At 31.0% G+C, this 18,184-nt stretch overlaps 1 protein-coding gene across 2 annotated transcripts in view; it reads left to right on the forward strand.

The window, feature by feature from the left end:
* The window catches only part of LOC111703274 (esterase OVCA2), an 18,342-nt gene extending 651 nt beyond the window's left edge, over window positions 1-17,691 (forward strand). The window contains exons 1-6 of one of the 2 annotated variants that reach the window (XM_023475167.1): window positions 6,177-6,240; window positions 6,904-7,157; window positions 11,269-11,343; window positions 15,514-15,610; window positions 15,899-15,983; window positions 16,910-17,689. In XM_023475167.1, the coding sequence (XP_023330935.1) occupies window positions 6,909-7,157; window positions 11,269-11,343; window positions 15,514-15,610; window positions 15,899-15,983; window positions 16,910-17,033 (630 nt within the window). In that variant the 5' untranslated portion in view covers window positions 6,177-6,240; window positions 6,904-6,908 and the 3' untranslated portion in view covers window positions 17,034-17,689. Of the gene's footprint in view, window positions 1-6,176; window positions 6,241-6,903; window positions 7,158-11,268; window positions 11,344-15,513; window positions 15,611-15,898; window positions 15,984-16,909 lie in introns of those variants that run through there. The other variant, XM_023475168.1, reaches the window with a different exon arrangement.
* Window positions 17,692-18,184: the final 493 nt, after the last annotated feature.

The following is an 18,184-nucleotide window of genomic DNA, read 5'->3' on the forward strand; positions in this document are numbered from 1 at the left end:
CCCGCTAGAAAAAATATTCAAATATGTAGTTACTTAAAAGTACATCTGATTGCATTTGTAAAGAGCTAATTTTATCCTTTCTATGGTTCGAGTTAGATATAAGAAAAGTTTATTTCACGTCACAACTTTTAGTTCTAATTTTGAAGTTTTGCTCTTTAATTAAAATTCTTCTGTTTTCTTAATATTTTCCTCAACATATCCTTACTATTTATACTTTCAAACAAAACTAGCAGAAAAAAGTATTGTTTCTAAAAAATCGACATTTTATTATACTGTTATGTTAGTAATTAGTATTTAAACTAGAGATAGAAAAAGTCATTTTTGAAAATGAAAAACTCAACATAAACTTGAATTCTATGTGATGAAAAAAAGGACAAACGTCCAGAAAATAATTATGTTTAATAATATGTTTATAATATGTTTATATATATTTTTATAATTATGTGTAAAAGTTTCTGTTCTGAAAAAAATAGGAGTACAATTGTAATCTATATATGATAAATTTCTTCGTTCATTTATATGTTTGCTATGAAACTCATGGATACCCTTGGGGATAACATAAGCTAAATAAAATCTAAGTTTTTTTGTTTTTATTCGATTTTTAAATTCCATGAGCAAGGCCTGACATTTCAGCTAGTTTTAAATAAAAATAAAGATTACAAAACGGCGGTGCAATGAATTAAGTAAATTAAATCCAAATTTAAAAAAAAACAAAAAATGGTCTTTTACTACCTCCAAACTCAAAAATAACTGTTTTACGGCGCTATCCCTGATAGCGCCCATCCGATTAGGATGAATGTGCATTCTAAATAGATTTTCATTCGGACATCTGTGATGGTGGCTCTGGTCCACATTTATAATCTTCTTCTTGCACTGAATGAACAGCAAACTAATTATTTTTATGTTCTCCACTCTTGAGTTTAAGATTTGAAAAGCGTGAAAGCTCTGAGTTCTAGGGGGGGGGGGTGGCGGCTACGCCCCCTATAAAGGTCTAGGGGGCACTGCCATCCCTTACCGTCCCTGTATACGCCCTTGTTGATGCGGCAAAAAAACGATTTTTTACAAAAAACATGTTAATAAAACCATATCTGAAAAAGAAGTCGCCTTTAACAGGGTGGATCAAAATGAGTAGCACGCCAGTTATGACTTTCTATATCGACATATCTTAAATTTAAATTTTTTAACAAAATTACTGTGAACTGTTATATGCACACGGTTTTTTATAAATCAATTAAAAATGTAGATTTTCTTAAACTTGGATACCAGTATAGGCCAAAGTACAGTTTACAGTGTACAGTGTACGCTGTATTAAAAAGTAATATTGTAAAGTTAATCAATATATATACTGAATTAACAATAAGTTAAAACAACTCATTTAACTTTTGTTCAAAATTAATTAGATACAATTATGATTTTATCTACATCCCGTCTAGAATCAATTTTAAAAATTGCCGTTTTTAAGTAGGCCTTGGAGCAAAAAATGGATATTAAGAAATATAAAAGTATTTTTGGAAATATAATTTAGTATATTTTATGGGACTGGAGCGTGCTTGAAAGTGGCCCTTCATTCAAGGAGTATAAGGAATATCAGGGTAAAAGGAATATAGAATATTAACATATATGGACTCATAAAGTGGTTTTTAAGATTTATACTAGAACTTTAAACATTTCTTATGCAGAAAGGAAGATATTTGGAGAAATATTTCTGGGGTAAATTTAGTTTGTTTTGTTGTAATCTTTGATTTAAACAATACTTTTTTGAAAAATGTTAAGATTTCAATAAATTATACAAATTTTCTAGATTTAATTTGAACTACAAAGAAAGGTATTGCTTAAATCAAAGATTATAAAAGATGAAATTAAATTCAATTCCAATTTTGTTCTTTAATTATTTTTCTTTTCATGTAAAGAATGTTTAAAGTTTTATATACCACTTTATAAGTCATAATTAGGAACTATTTATGATAATTAATAAATACTTCTCATCTTTGAGAAACCTCTCATGACACTTTGTAAAAAAAAGAAATTTTTAACTATTTTCATTACACCATAAAAACCAAGATTTAAAAAAAGCTGTTCTGTATGGCGGAGGCTCGTTCACTGCATAGCAGAGGCACGGTCTGCATAGGTGAGGCTTGTGTCTGCAAAGCAGAGGCTCTTGTCGTCAGGGGATTCCCTCCCTCACTGTACAGTGTACATACAATTACATGTATTTATTCCGTTCTCCACAAGGAGTATGGAATATAAGGGATATTAAATCGATCCGGCCCGCCCTACAATATGATTATAAATGTTTGCAGACGATGCTGTCATGTTTGAACTGCCGCCGTTTGAACTATTGTTCCTTTGAACTACTGCACATGGCCCGGCACCATGTGAGTAGTTCAAACAACCAATAGTTCAAACGAGTTTGTTTCATGCCAATTTGATCTATTTTTTTTTTGTACATTTAAGCTTCTGTTCATTTAAACTTCTGTTCATTTGAAGCACTGTTCATTTGAAGTACTGTTCATTTGAACTACTGTGTATTTGAACTACTGTTCATTTGAACTACTGTTCACATGAACTATTAAGATAATAGTTCAAATGACCCTTAAAAATAGTGCAAATGAGCATAAAAAACAGTTTAAAATGAACAAAAAAAAATAGTTTAAATGAACAAAAAAAATAGTTCAAACCAACATAAAAAAGTTCAAATAAACACTAAAACAGTTCAAATAAACAAAATAGTTCAAATGAACAAAAAATTAGTTCAAATGAACTTAAAAATTCAAATAAATTCATGAGTCTGAATGAAATATTATTTACAGTAACAAAACAATTTTTAGACTTTTTTTGGTTCATTGAACTATTTTTATATTCATTTGAACTAATAGCCGAAGCGCTCAGCCCCCTAGTATGTCCTAGCTGCAGCGCTCGGCCCCCTTGCCTGTCCTTGCCGTAGCCCTCGGCCCAGAAATTGACTTAGCCTAACCTAACCCTGAAATAATGCATGCAGACATTTGAGCTATATTTTTTGGTTCATTTGAACTATTTATACGTGCATTTGAACTTATCCTAGTCACAGCGCTTGACCCATAAAAAACCTAACCCAGATTAATACACACGTTTGAACAATATTTTAGTTAAATTTGAACTATTTTTGCAGTGTTCATTTTAAATTTTTTTTGGTTCAGTTGAACTATTTTCATGTTTATTTAAACTATTTTTATTTTCATTTGAATATTTTTTTTGTTTATTCAAACTATTCTTTGAGGCTCATGCCAATTCTCAAAATTGTAAAACTGGTTAAGTTTAAAGAGAATAATTCAAATGGGCAAATATTTTATTAATTTGAACTACAGAATATGACGTCATATCAGTAGTTCAAATGAACAATAGTTCAAACCACCAATAGTTCAAACGAACAATAGTTCAAACGGCAGTAGTTTGAACAAATATCCATCCACCTTTGCAGATGTGGTTTTTACTATGCCATTTTAATAAAACCAACTTTTTTATTTTATAAAAAAAAACGCGGTATTTGTACACCAAACAAATATTTCAAATGAATACCGTCTGCAAAGCATGTATAATTATATGGTAGGGCGGGCCGGGTCGATTCAATCTCTCTTATTTTCCATACTCCTTGGTTCTCAATCATTGTTCTGGTTTTATCTTATTTAGTTCTAAACTTTCTATTGCATTGCATTCTTCATCATCATTCTAGTTTTCTCTTATTTAGTTCTAAACTTTCTATTTAATTGCATTCTTCATCATCATACTAGTTTTCTCTTATTTAGTTCTAAACTTTCTATTGCATTGCATTCTTCATCATCATTCTAGTTTTCTCTTATTTAGTTCTAAACTTTCTATTTCATTGCATTCTTCATCATCATTCTAGTTTTCTCTTATTCATTTCCAAACTTTCTATTTCATCGCATTCATTATCTTGCGGTTTTTCTCTTTTTCAGTTTTAACCTTTCTCTTTCATTGCATTCATTATCATGCGGTTTTTCTCTTTTTCACTTCTAAACTTGTTATTTTATTTACAATGATAACCTTTCATACCAAAAGATTCAAATGTTCTATAAATATAGTCGGTAGAGGGGTGGATGCGTTTTCAATAAAAAGTAAAAAAAAGACAACTCCTTAAGTTTAAAAATTGATAAAGGAATTATGTTCTGGTCACAAACTCAGATTTGCTGATCCAAATATCTTAGCAACCCAATTTCGTAGACCTAGGATATTTCAAGTTTAAAATATCAAATGTTTACTGCGCATCATGTTTGCAAAGATATAGGAACTTAAAAAATTCCTTATTCCTTGTAAAACAGTCAGTCTAGGGTGCGCGGTTTTTTTCCGACATATAAAAAAATTTAAAAAACTTCTCCAACTCAAATTATTTTCTAATATAAAGATATAAAAAATAGTACGAAAAAAAGTTTACAATGGCGGGGGTTGGGTTATGTGGGGAAATCCTTCTAACCCAACCCTTCTCGTGTTGTTACACAACACGTTGTGAAACAAATAGAATTGTATAATTCTCTCAAGATAAATACATTTAATCCTTTTTTGCCTTCAAGCAATCAGTTATTTTTGTTACTTTTGTATTATTTGGAAATATGATTTTTAGAGTCACGCATTTCAGGGGAAGAAAGCGTGATTGATCCGATATTGCTATTAAAGGGTTCTATGTATAGCGTAAGCGAGAAAGTGAACTAGTTTTTTAATTTTGAATGAATGAAAAATAATGAATTCAGTAGGACTATTCTATTACCCCCCCAGCCCCTCCTTTTTTTAACGAAAAAATCTCCAGCAATTTAATTCTAGATAGCAATATGAACTGCGTCTGTGCATATTTTCGTAAATTGTAAGAATTTAAAAGAATCTTGCTTTATGATTTTCAAAGACATATTTGAGCAGTAGCTAAATATGTTGTGTTCTTTATGAAACAAAGTAAGAAATAACCATAGCCATTACATTTGAAATTTCGTCACAAATTGGCGACGACAAATTTCAAGAAACCTTAGAGATATATATAAATCATTCAATAAAAGTACCTCGAACTCATTTTTGTAGAGAAGAACCAGAACAGAAACTGAACTAACAGTATTCTATAAAGCGTTTATTCTAAATATATTCAAACTAATACATTATCATAAAATCATAAAATATACAAGAAATGATGCTAATTTATATAAATGCTAAAATAAATCACAATTTAGTATAGGCTGGGTTGATGGTATATGAATAGAGAAGGAATTAATCGCTTAGTTGCCCCTTAGGCCCGTCCATAATATAGCAGGATGATGACGTAAAGTTGGAGAGTGTCGAAAATAGAAACCCTTTAAGATCTCGTACTGTAAAAGCTAATATTATACCTCAAGTATCTCTACAATATCTGATGAAAACCTCGGTGTTTTACATCAAACCATTCTTCATTTTGACATATTAACCATTCAGTCGTATCAGATAGTAAACTATAAGGAATGACTTGAATTAAGACCCGACTCGAGGTTTTAACAAAAAAGCGCGTAGACCGCGTATTAATTTCAACTGGGATGTCGGTACCAGTCGTTATTACATAGCAATCAATGACCAACACTTTAAGGGTTGTTTATATTTTGTCTCCAGAGCTAATATCAGGATTTGTGAACTCCTTAATGGCTTAACTCTAACACGGAGAGCTTTATTCATCATAACAGAGTAAGGACAGGTTCAAGGTTCTCCGTTACTCTTTTATTTCTCCTGAACCTTTAAGGATTTTAACCTTCAGCCTATAATCATTTATATTCCGTAGATGAATTTCAGTCTGGATCCAGAAAGTTGCCCCTTAGGCCCGTCCATAATATAGCAGGATGATGACGTAAAGTTGGAGAGTGTCGAAAATAGAAACCCTTTAAGATCTCGTACTGTAAAAGCTAATATTATACCTCAAGTATCTCTACAATATCTGATGAAAACCTCGGTGTTTTACATCAAACCATTCTTCATTTTGACATATTAACCATTCAGTCGTATCAGATAGTAAACTATAAGGAATGACTTGAATTAAGACCCGACTCGAGGTTTTAACAAAAAAGCGCGTAGACCGCGTATTAATTTCAACTGGGATGTCGGTACCAGTCGTTATTACATAGCAATCAATGACCAACACTTTAAGGGTTGTTTATATTTTGTCTCCAGAGCTAATATCAGGATTTGTGAACTCCTTAATGGCTTAACTCTAACACGGAGAGCTTTATTCATCATAACAGAGTAAGGACAGGTTCAAGGTTCTCCGTTACTCTTTTATTTCTCCTGAACCTTTAAGGATTTAAACCTTCAGCTTATAATCATTTATATTCCGTAGATGAATTTCAGTCTGGATCCAGAATCTTAAACCCACGAAACAGTTCTATCTTATTGAGAAACTGCCTTTTTTAATTGTATTTTTTAAACTAAAATGGGATTGTAAACGTAATTTTAAGTGGCTCTCCATTATAGAATGACATGTCTAATTTACAACGCTCAGGTCAAAAATGAACAAGATACCCATAATTTTCCATTTAAAGATGATCATTCTCCTTTGTGGCTTTTCTATTATAGTACATGCTATCGAAACTATGGGGATAATTTTCAGAGTTGAAAAACTACTATATCTTTCTCAATATTGATCAGATATAGGTGTAAACGGAACCGTTATGAATCAGGCATGCCTTTTTTAATGGAGGATCACTTGAAATTATACAAGCCGTCCCTTTATTACTAATATTAATTTCAAAAGTTTTAATTATTTTTATAATTTAACTTATTTTCCCCTGAAGTTTAAATCAGGAACTAAAGCTTCGCGTAAACATAATCTTAATGCATTAAAAAATGAAGAATGAGAAAAAGCAAAAACTTTCCTCGATTGTTTCTCAATTATACTCTTATGTTTAGGTGTCATGGAGAAAAATGAAGGAGATATAATCCCAGAAGGGAAACAAGAAAAAAAGGAAAAAAGTGAAAATAAGGAAAGAAAGGGTAAAGAGGAAAAGAGGGGGAAGAAGGAGAAAGAAGAGAAGAATAAGTTAAGAATTCTCTGTTTACATGGATACCAACAGTCTGGACCCGTCTTTAGAACAAAGATTGGAAGTGTGAGGAAGTTTTGCTCTAAACTAGCAGAATTCATCTTTATAACTGCTCCACATAAGGTAGACATTCAAACCATTCATCTTTATATCTGTTCAGCACAAGGTAGACTTTATTCAAACCATTCATCTTTATATCTGCTCCGCACAAGGTAGACTTTATTCAAACCATTCATCTTTATATCTGCTCCGTACAAGGTAGACTTTATTCAAACCATTCATCTTTAAATCTGCTCCGCGCAAGGTAGACTTTATTCAAACCATTCATCTTTATATTTTCTCCGCAAGGTAGACTTTATTCAAACCATTCATCTTTATATTTTCTCCGCAAGGTAGACTTTATTCAAACCATTCATCTTTATATCTTCTCCGCAAGGTAGACTTTATTCAAACCATTCATCTTTATATTTTCTCCGCAAGGTAGACTTTATTCAAACCATTCATCTATATATCTGCTCCGCAAGGTAGACTTTATTCAAACCATTCATTTTTATATCTTCTCCGCAAGGTAGACTTTATTCAAACCATTCATTTTGATAAACTTTGATTTTTCAAACATTTTGTGATTTTTGGTATAAACACAACAGTAACGGGATTGTATTAACACAACAGTAACGGGATTGTATAAACACAACAGTAAAGGGATTGTATAGACACAACAGTAAAGGGATTGTATAAACACAACAGTAACGGGATTGTATAAACACAACAGTAACGGGATTGCATAAACACAACAGTAACGGGATTGTGTAAACACAACTGTAACGGGATTGTATAAACACAACAGTAAAGGGATTGTATAAACACAACAGTAACGGGATTGTATAAACACAACAGTAACGGGATTGTATAAACACAACAGTAAAGGGATTGTTGAAAATCCAAAACACTCCATGTCTGTCTGTTTACTGCTAAATTTCTTGTATTTGTAAATATATTCAGGTTATTTTTAAAATTTGCATAAAGGTAAACTAAATTTAAGTTTTTTTGTGTATTTGGGCCTCGTCGTTAAAGGTTTCTTTATTAAAGTTATTTCTCCAATTTTCTCATTTAAAAAAATTTAGAACTTTATGTTTGTCTTTCTGTTTTCTGCAAAATTTCTTTTTTTTTATAAATATTTTCAGTCCTTTTTTTAATATTATGAATTATTTTATTTCATCATGGATTAAGAAAAGGGAATTTATAAACATGATATTAATTTTAAAATTCCGATTTTCCCTGGGTAAAACCTTTCTTATTTGCCACGGAAGAAATCAGGAAATTGTCCCCTACTTAATTCTGGATTAAAAAACTTTAATTTTAATTTCAAACAAATTAGAACGAGTGAAAAACCAACAACAAAAATCTCTTTGGTTCACAAATGAATAAAACATAATTAATAGATATTATGGTTTAACAATATTTGTTATTACAAAATATTTAATTTTTTGATTGTCCAACGTGTAACAGAAAGTTTAGAAACCCTCCTACAAAAAGGCGACTGAAAATTATTATGGTGTGTATTTTAAAAATGCAGATGAAATCAAAATTTCAAATATTTAATAATTAAAAAAACATTTCTCATTTATTTCAAATTATATATTAGAATTTTATTTTTGAAATTTCGTTCTTCATGAATTTTCTCCCGGTTGTTTAAGTAACAGATTGGTTAAACATGTGGATTATGAATTTTATTTTAATAAAAGAAGAAAATTCTGTTTTTAAAACAGAGGAAATCTGTCCAATCAAAGGTATTCATTACTCTATGGTTTCCCAACTGTACAATTTTGTATTGTTATGCGTACAAATCCTATCTTTGTATTTTGATTTATGTACCGTACATTTTAAACAGAGGTTATACTGCACCAAGGTTATAATGCAGGGAAAGTTAATTGCAGTTGCGTATACTCTGCGTACATATTGAAACCAGTTCTCTCTGGGCAGCATTTGTAATCAAGAATAGGTGCATCAGTGTTCGTTTAGTATCCTAGGAGGTTGAAAGCATTAAATTTTGATAATTTAGATAATTCACATAATAGTTTCCTATGACCAGAATATTTCATTGATTTTTTTTGTGAAAGATGGATCACATGTCAGGCTTCGACATCCGTCTTGTGTTTACATTAGTGCACTGTAATACAAAAGATGCTTACACCTCTGAAATAACTTTCCTTGCATTATAACCTTGTGCTGCACCTAGTAATAGTTGCTAGGACAGAAATTTCTCTACTGGGAACAGAAAGTTTAATTAGTCCCAGAGTTTAAAGGAAATTTAAAGAGAAGGAATATATTGTTCAGCAGAATATGTTCAGGAGAGAAAAAACAAAATCTGTTGAGAAGAGAAGTAATATATTGTTTAATAAAATCTGTTCAGGAGAGAGAAATGTTAATGCTTTCGTAACCTTTGTAGCAAGGCATGCACAGATATTTTTCCGAATATTTCAATCTCTTTTTTTCAACAATTCTTAAGAAAGTGTTCTATTTTAAAGCGCGCTCATTTGACCAATTACATTCGAAATATTACAAATGTTGAGCCGTCAATGTTTATGTTTAAACTTGTTTCTTTTTTTAATGTTTTTTAATTGTGAATGGTGGATAATGTATGGAGCAGAATTCAAGGTGTGGTTGTCCCAACTCCTGATAGTTTTAGATTATTTGTTTTTAGCGAGAAAGATTTGAGAAAAACTAATATTCTTATTCCTGTATCTTTGCAACCTGATTTTGTATACACCTGTAAAAATTGACTAATCTATCAATATGATATAGTGTTAGATCAGGTTTTCAAGACAAAATGAAAAGAAAATTCAAGTTTGAGGCAGTTTTTAGCTGCTTAAAAGGACTGTTAGCGTTATTTTAAGTGACCATTCATGCAAAGATCGCAATGCCCGATTTACAACGGTACCCTTGAAACCTTAATCTGGTAAACAATTCTAAAGAAAACGTCGTTTTTCTAACATCGAAAACTGTTTACTTTAGATCGTTTTTAAGCAAATCCCAACCCTACTCTCTATCACTTTAGAATTACATCATTTTCTTCTCAATATATTTCGCCAAAAACTTTGGCATCATCAGTAGTTCGTCCTATAATATTACAGATATAAGCAAAAAAGAAATAAAAATACATCGAAAGAATTTATCAAATGTCGTATTCTTCACTTTTTGATAATGGAATGTTGCAGATATTTAGTTTTTTATTCAAATAATTATATGGTGCTCTATGAAACTGTTCCCGCACATTCTTGGCAATTTATTTATTTTTGCAAAATAGTAAGAAACCAATTGAAAAATTGTTAAGACGACATTTCATAAATTTTTTCGATGTATTTATTATTTAGGATTTTAAAACTTATTAAGACAAGAAAAAAGTTAGAAAACCGTACCTTACTCTTTTGAAGAGTTTATTGAATGACTGGAAAAGGTTTAAGGGCGAATACGGTGGGGAGGGGGGAGGGTAGAAGGGAGTAGAATTCGTCGGCAAAACGGTCAAATGCATGAATTCGATTGGTAAAACATAAACATACAGCTTAAAACAAGCAAAATTAATTTTTATTAAAAGATTGCAATTAGCATTATGTTTTCTTGTTCTGTCCTGATCTTACTGAGTTGAATTTCTGTATGAAGTATGATTCCCTGGCCTCCCTGACCATCCTGTCCCTGGACCTGATCTTCTCTATGGGAATGAAGGATTTATCTGCATAGGAGTGACCAGGGGCATGAAAGTGAACACCTGCAGGGGCCTGGGTATTTTCTTGTCCTAGCTGTGTAATGGTGCCTCTTTGACCCCTCAGCCTTTGTTTAGCCTCCTTCCCTGTCTCTCCTATATATTGAGGATTGGAAGGAAAAACTTGGCCTCCTCTCCTACATGTAATTATGTATATAATATTTGAGGAGAAGCAGGTCAGCTTATCCTTAATCCTCATCTTTTCTCCAGAAGAAGAGATTACCACCTCTTCTGTTTAAGTGTTAAACTCTGATGACTTCTCCAGTCTTTATTATAAGCTAGAAATCCGCAAGTCACTTTTGCAGAGAAACCACAAATGAAAAAAAACGGTTTAAATAAACAAAAACATGAATATCTAATTCATACTTGATCAGACAAAGCGTTCAATGGTACCGTTGTAAATCGGGCATTGGCATGTTTGCAAGGAGGCCGGTCACTTGAAATTACGCTTACAGTTCCTTTAAATATTTGTAGATAGCAGATGAAGAATATGGTTGGTGGTTCAGTCAACCAGACGGGGTGGAGGAATCTCAAGATACTCACAGGAAGGTATAAATACAATTCAATACAAACAATCAATCAAACTAATAAAATTAATTTATTAAACAATAGGATTTTTTGCTTTTAAACCAATATGAATCAATGCCAACAAGAGCTTTCGCTTGAGTTCAAGGAATTAAGTATTTGCCGCATACACAAGTTTTCTAAACCCTATATCTTGGAACCCAGATTGTGTAAACCTTTGATATTTCAAACTTGGTTTATTTTATCAAACAGAATTTAAAATTTGAAATAGCTAAGATCTACGACGTTGGGTTGCAATTTGCAAAGATATAAGGATTATAAAATCAGAGATTTTGACAAAGACTCGATTCCTCAAAGGATCATTTACTACTAAATTGTGGAAATTAAATATTTTTTCTCCCGGGGGGGGGGGTTAGGAGTTAGTAAAAGACATTTAAAAATAAAAAAAGGCGTAGGGGAACATGACATTAGATGTCCAATTTCTTATTTCCCTCCTGATCTGTTAATTATTTACAAATACTTAACAGGGAAGTTAAGGGAATTTTAATTAACCAAGGGTTTCCAAGACCAATTGTGTCTACAAAAAATCTTTGGAGATGAAAATGCGCGATTTTTTTCATAAACACTTCCTATAGTGGGTGGTTAGTTTATGTAACTGTCCCAAGGGACGTTAAGTAACTTAACCTCCCTCTGTTGGGGGAATCATAGGTCGGTAATGTTGGACAAAAGGCGATAAAAAGATTATTCCCCAACCCCGGGTAATTTTTTCTAGATTATCCCAGTGTTTTGTGACATTTTGAAAATAACGACGATCCATAAAAATATTTTTGACACAAAACATTTTTATAAATATACGGGGCAAATCATTTGTTTCTCTTTACATTTGACATTTTCAATGATTGATGTACTAATCATGGAATTATATTGTAAGAAAATGGAACAGCATTACTCGCTTATTACCCGTAGTAAATTTGCATTTATTTCATTAAAATGTAGTAAAGTTTAGATCAAAGTACTCCTTAACATTGAATAATTTATCTAATCTAGATTCCAGCTTTGATTTCAGAAATGGCCTTGGTTTTAGTTTTTAGATTTGTTTTGAATGCTTGATTTGCTCTTCTTTTGAAGATTTGAATATGGTTCTAAAGAGAGAAACTCATTTTTATCAGATTTATGTGAAAATCTTCGATTCTTTGAGTGTGTTTGTTTATATATATATATTTTGCTTGTCTGTCTGTCTATCTCACTATGTTTATCCAATAAACGTCAAAACGGCTGAACCGTTCAGGTCCAAATTTTTTGTGGGACCTCCAACGACCCCAGTGAAGGTATAAGAATGATCAAAAATTTCAAAAATTTGCCTCCATCCAAATTTTGTAAATCCACGAACAAATATTTGAAAATCCTCAAAGAAAAAAATGTTAACAAATTGAATAGAAGATGGGCGCGAAGCAAATATAATAAACCTAAAATATTTTAAATTAAGATTATTTTATCACATAGAATTCAGAGTTCGAAATATCTAAGGTCTACGACTTTAGGCTGAAAAGATATAAAGATTAGAGTCTGTGGCAAAAATTCCTTTCTACGAAGAAAGATCAGAAAGAGCAAATTCCAAATAAACCAGTGTGACGTAGTTTTAGTAAAAGAGAGGAGAGAGAGGGAGGGACTTCCAAATAATATTAAAATTTTTAAAAACAAATGGGAATTTAATTAAAATAATCTAATTCGACTTTTTTTTAATGAAATAAGCTCTTTAGTTCTTGGCTAACGGAAAATTATGAAGTTTATTTTTTTCGTTTTATTATTTATTTTTATGAACACCATCTCCGATTTTTAGAAACTAAATACGTGAATAGACATAAAGGAATTGACTATTTGCAACAAACTCTGATTTTCTAATCCCTATATCTTTGGATTCCAACGTCGTAAACCTTTGAAATTTCAAACTATGACTTTTGTTAGATCAAAAAATATAAGTTTGAAATATCAAAGGTTTACGACATTGGGTTCCAAAGATATTGGGATTAGAAAATCAGAGTCAATTCCTTTAAACTAAATACGTGAATAGACATATATTTACGTGAATAGACATATATGTACTACGTGAAAAGACATACATTTAAAAAAATGAAATAATAGTGCAGGTACCAAGGTCACGAAGTTTTCAAACAGTCATAACCTTTTTTGGTTACTATTTTACTAAGCGTTAAATACCAATTGACAGATATAAAAGAAAGCTTTTTTTAATGTAGTAGATTTTAGAGACTTATGATTTCTTCCGTTAGATTAAATAATCTAAGTTTAAAATATCAAAGATTTACACCAGCAGGTCACAAAGAAATAGAGATTAGAAAAATAGAGTTTAAGGCTCAATTCCATTGAAAATGAATTGAAGTTCATGATGTGATTTAATTGTGGATAAACAGTTTTCTCTGTTAATATTAAGCTTAATTTCCACATAAAAGCTTTTAAATGTTTTACAAAAAATTAACCTATTACAAATTATCTTTTCTGTAATTAGTCCCACAAAACATGACAGTTGGTAAATAGCTTAGAATGTCTTCTTCCATAATTTGTTAAGTTGTTTAATACCAAAGATAATAATAAAAATATTATATAGGAGTCATGCTATAGTAAAATTAACTTCAAAGTAAAATGAATTTGAGCAAAAGATTTGTTAAACGAAATAAACTGCAAACAGCCTTTAATATCTAATACATTGTATGGAAGACGACATTCAAACCTATTCACCAACTGTCATGTTTCGTGGAACACCCTTTAGTTATTTCACATCATTAAATTTTTTTTTGTGATTATTTCAAGTCTTATGTTAGTCTATTCATGTATTCTGTTTGAAAAAAGATAGGCCCACTGTTTTTATGTAGAAGTGTTAGATTTCAATGGACTCTTCCAAAATTATTTGAAGATAAAATAAATCTTCAAAACATTGGATTCAAGTTTCAGTTTTCTTTAATATTTAAAAGATTGATTATACAAACATTTTAACGAAAATTCAACAATTCGCTTTGAATTATAAAAATGATCAGGCAATAATTTTAACAAATTTTAATTCTGTCGTCCATGTATCTATCTACATATTTTAGTTTTTTTAATAATAAATATAAATATGATCAATATACAGAAAACTGTATAATGATAAAATCACTATTGTTCTGGATTCATATTATTCAATATTAATTTATAATCTCTCAGGGATCGAATTTAATGAATTTGAACGGCCTACCTGCACTGGTTTAAATTTGAATCACTGATTCAAATTCATCCTTAATGTTTAGCTTTGAATCGGTGGTTGAACCGCTGATTGGTAGTTCAGAGACAATTTTATTAAATTTCGTTCTGCAGGGATTTTAGAAATAATTTCAATTGAGCTTTAAATTAGAGTGACAAGTTTATACACAACGTTTCCATTTAAACCTTTATTATGAGCAACGACGAATATATTCTTCTTTTTCTCACTGAAAATATTGTGAGGTCAGCCGATAAAAATAAATGTACACTGTACTGTTGGATTATAATATTGCATAGAGTGTAAATGAGGTCACATATTTCTGATCTACAATTCATAGAGTATATTATCAAATAGACATGGTAACCCTTCTAGTTCATAGAGTATATGATCAAATAGACATGGTAACCCTTCTAGTTTTTTACGAAAAAGTATAAGATAGACAAGTTTATCCTCCCAAATGTTATGTAAAAAGCAGGTTTATAAATTCTAATTAAGAAGTTTATTCTCTGTGACATTACAGAGATTTGTTAAATATCTAAAGCATCTTGCAGACAAAGGAATTAAGTCTTTGTCATAAACTCTGCTTTTCTAACCCCTATATCTTTAGATTTCAAAGTCGTAGACCTTAGATATTTCAAACTATGAATTCTGTTAGATCAAATAGTTCAAGTTTGAAATATCAAAGATTTACGACATAGGGTTCTTAAGGTATAGGGATTATAAATTCAGAGTTTGTGTCAAAGACTTAATTCCTTTATCAACATTTTAAATCGTTTCTGCCGACAAGATATGTAAGAATTCGGTCATACTTGCTCATATGAAGGTTTAAAGGGTCCAGTTGTGAATTGGACTTTCCTCTCAACTTATGAAGGGTCACTGAACGTCTACACGTCACGTTTATAGTAATTTAGAATGTTCTTTAAGATGCTGTTTGATTTTAGGCTGAGCTAGAGGAAACATTGAAATTGATTTCTGAAACCTTTAGATCATGTTCTCCGATCCATGGGATCCTTGCATTCTCTCAGGGTGCTGCTTTAGGTACACAATCAAAACCTACTTAATGTACGGAGTATTTAACAAAACTATTTTTTTTTAACAAAGTTGCCCTTGTTTCAAGTGTGAAGATTTGACAAATAGAAAAAAGATTTCAACTAATAAAATATTTTTAATATTATTTAAATGTTTAGTTTGATGCTAACTTATTTTTTTCGATTCACGGTGCATGCAATTTGTAGATTTTGTACGTCTGCCTACTTTCATATTTTATCTAAGACAAAAAAAAATTTCATATTTTTTCATATCTATTGAAATTGATTTTTTTGTCAGGTGGAATCTTATGTGCACTTCAAGAACAGGGAAAACTGGATTTTTCCTTCAAGTTCTCTATACTAGTAGCAGGATATATATCCAGGTATACTTGATATCTCCAGTGTTCTATACTAGTAGCAGGATATATATCCAGGTATACTTGATATCTATATTAGTAGCAGGATATATATCCAGGTATACTTGATATCTTCAGTTCTCTATACTAGTATGAGGATATATATCCAGGTATACTTGATATCTCCAGTTCTCTATATTAGTAGCAGGATATATATCTAGGTATACTTGATATCTCCAGTTCTCTATACTAGTAGCAGGATATATATCCAGGTATACTTGATATCTCCAGTTCTCTATACTAGTAGCAGGATATATATCCAGGTATACTTGATATCTCCAGTGTTCTATACTAGTAGCAGGATATATATCCAGGTATACTTGATATCTCCAGTGTTCTATACTAGTAGCAGGATATATATCCAGGTATACTTGATATCTCCAGTTCTCTATACTAGTAGCAGGATATATATCCAGGTATACTTGATATCTCCAGTTCTCTATACTAGTATGAGGATATATATCCAGGTATACTTGATATCCCCAGTTCTCTATATTAGTAGCAGGATATATATCCAGGTATACTTGATATCCCAAGTTCTCTATATTAGTAGCAGGATATATATCCAGGTATACTTGATATCTCCAGTTCTCTATATTAGTAGCAGGATATATATCCAGGTATACTTGATATCTCCAGTTCTTTATACTAGTAACAAGACATATATCCAGGTATTTGTCGATATTTCTATATCCTTAAGATTTGAAAACTCCGTCTAAAATATCTAAAATGTACATATGTGCATTGATACTGTTTATATTTTGTACTCCATGGTTGTAATCTGACTCAAGTCAACTGTACTTATAAATAATTATCCCTCTAGAGTACTGAGGTTTAGTTTAGGCAAAATCAGATACATTCTTCTCATCCAGTTATCCAATAAATCTGTTCAGGAGCCAGCCCAGTAATAGAGAAATATTCGATATTCTAGCCAGCAAACAGGTTAATATTTACTATTATAATCAGCAAACAGGTTATTATTCAATATATTACTCAGCAACCAGGTTATTAGTCTAGTCAGCACATAGGTTATTATTCAATATATTACTCAGCACTTAGGTTATTGTTTAATATTCTAGTCAGCACCCAGGTTATTATTGAATATATTACTCAGCACCCAGGTTATTATTCAATATTCTAGCTAGCAGCCAGGATAATATTCAATTTTCTATCTATTAACCAGGTTAATAATCAATATTCTAGTCAGCAACCAGGTTATTATTTAATATTCTAGTCAGCAACCAGGTAAATATTTAATATTTTAGCCGGCAACCAGATTATTATTCAATATTCTAGTCAGCAACCAGGTTAATATCTGAGACAGCAACCAGGTTAATATTCAATATTCTAGTCAGCAACCAGATTATTATTCAATATTCTAGTCAGCAACCAGGTTAATATTCAATATTCTAGTCAGCAACCAGATTACTATCTGAGACAGCAACCAGTTTAATATTCAATATTCTAGCCATATTCAGTATTCTAGGATACCCTGTATTATTGTATTCTAGGATACCCTGCATTATTGTATTCTAGGATACCCTGTATTATTGTATTCTAGGATACCCTGTAGTATTATATTCTAGGATACCTTGTAGTATTGTATTCTAGGATACCCTGTATTATTGTATTCAGGATACCCTGTATTATTGTATTCTAAGATACCTTGTAGTATTGTATTCTAGGATACCCTGTAGTATTGTATTCTAGGATACCCTGTATTATTGTATTCAGGATACCCTGTATTATTGTATTCTAGGATACCTTGTAGTATTGTATTGTATTCTAGGATACCCTGTAGTATTGTATTCTAGGATACCCTGTATTATTGAATTCTACCCTGTAGTATTAGTATTGTGTTCTATTATTGTATCTGAGTTCTGATAAGAATTCAGATAAAGTTTCTAGTTCTGATAGTATATAAATGTTCAAAACTTTACAGATAAAAACCATTAAAAGTTTTTCTGCACATTATTTTAGAACTTGGTATAAACATATCTTCTTAATAATCATAATATCACGCTGGTTTAGGTATAGCTAAATATATCTTCTTAATAATCATAATATCACGCTGGTTTAGGTATAGCTAAATATATCTTCTTAATAATCATAATATCACGCTGGTTTAGGAAGAACAAAATATATCTTCTTAATAATCATAATATCAC

This window comes from Eurytemora carolleeae, unplaced genomic scaffold (assembly GCF_000591075.1).
Source record: "Eurytemora carolleeae unplaced genomic scaffold, Eaff_2.0 scaffold545, whole genome shotgun sequence".
Taxonomy (NCBI): domain Eukaryota; kingdom Metazoa; phylum Arthropoda; class Copepoda; order Calanoida; family Temoridae; genus Eurytemora; species Eurytemora carolleeae.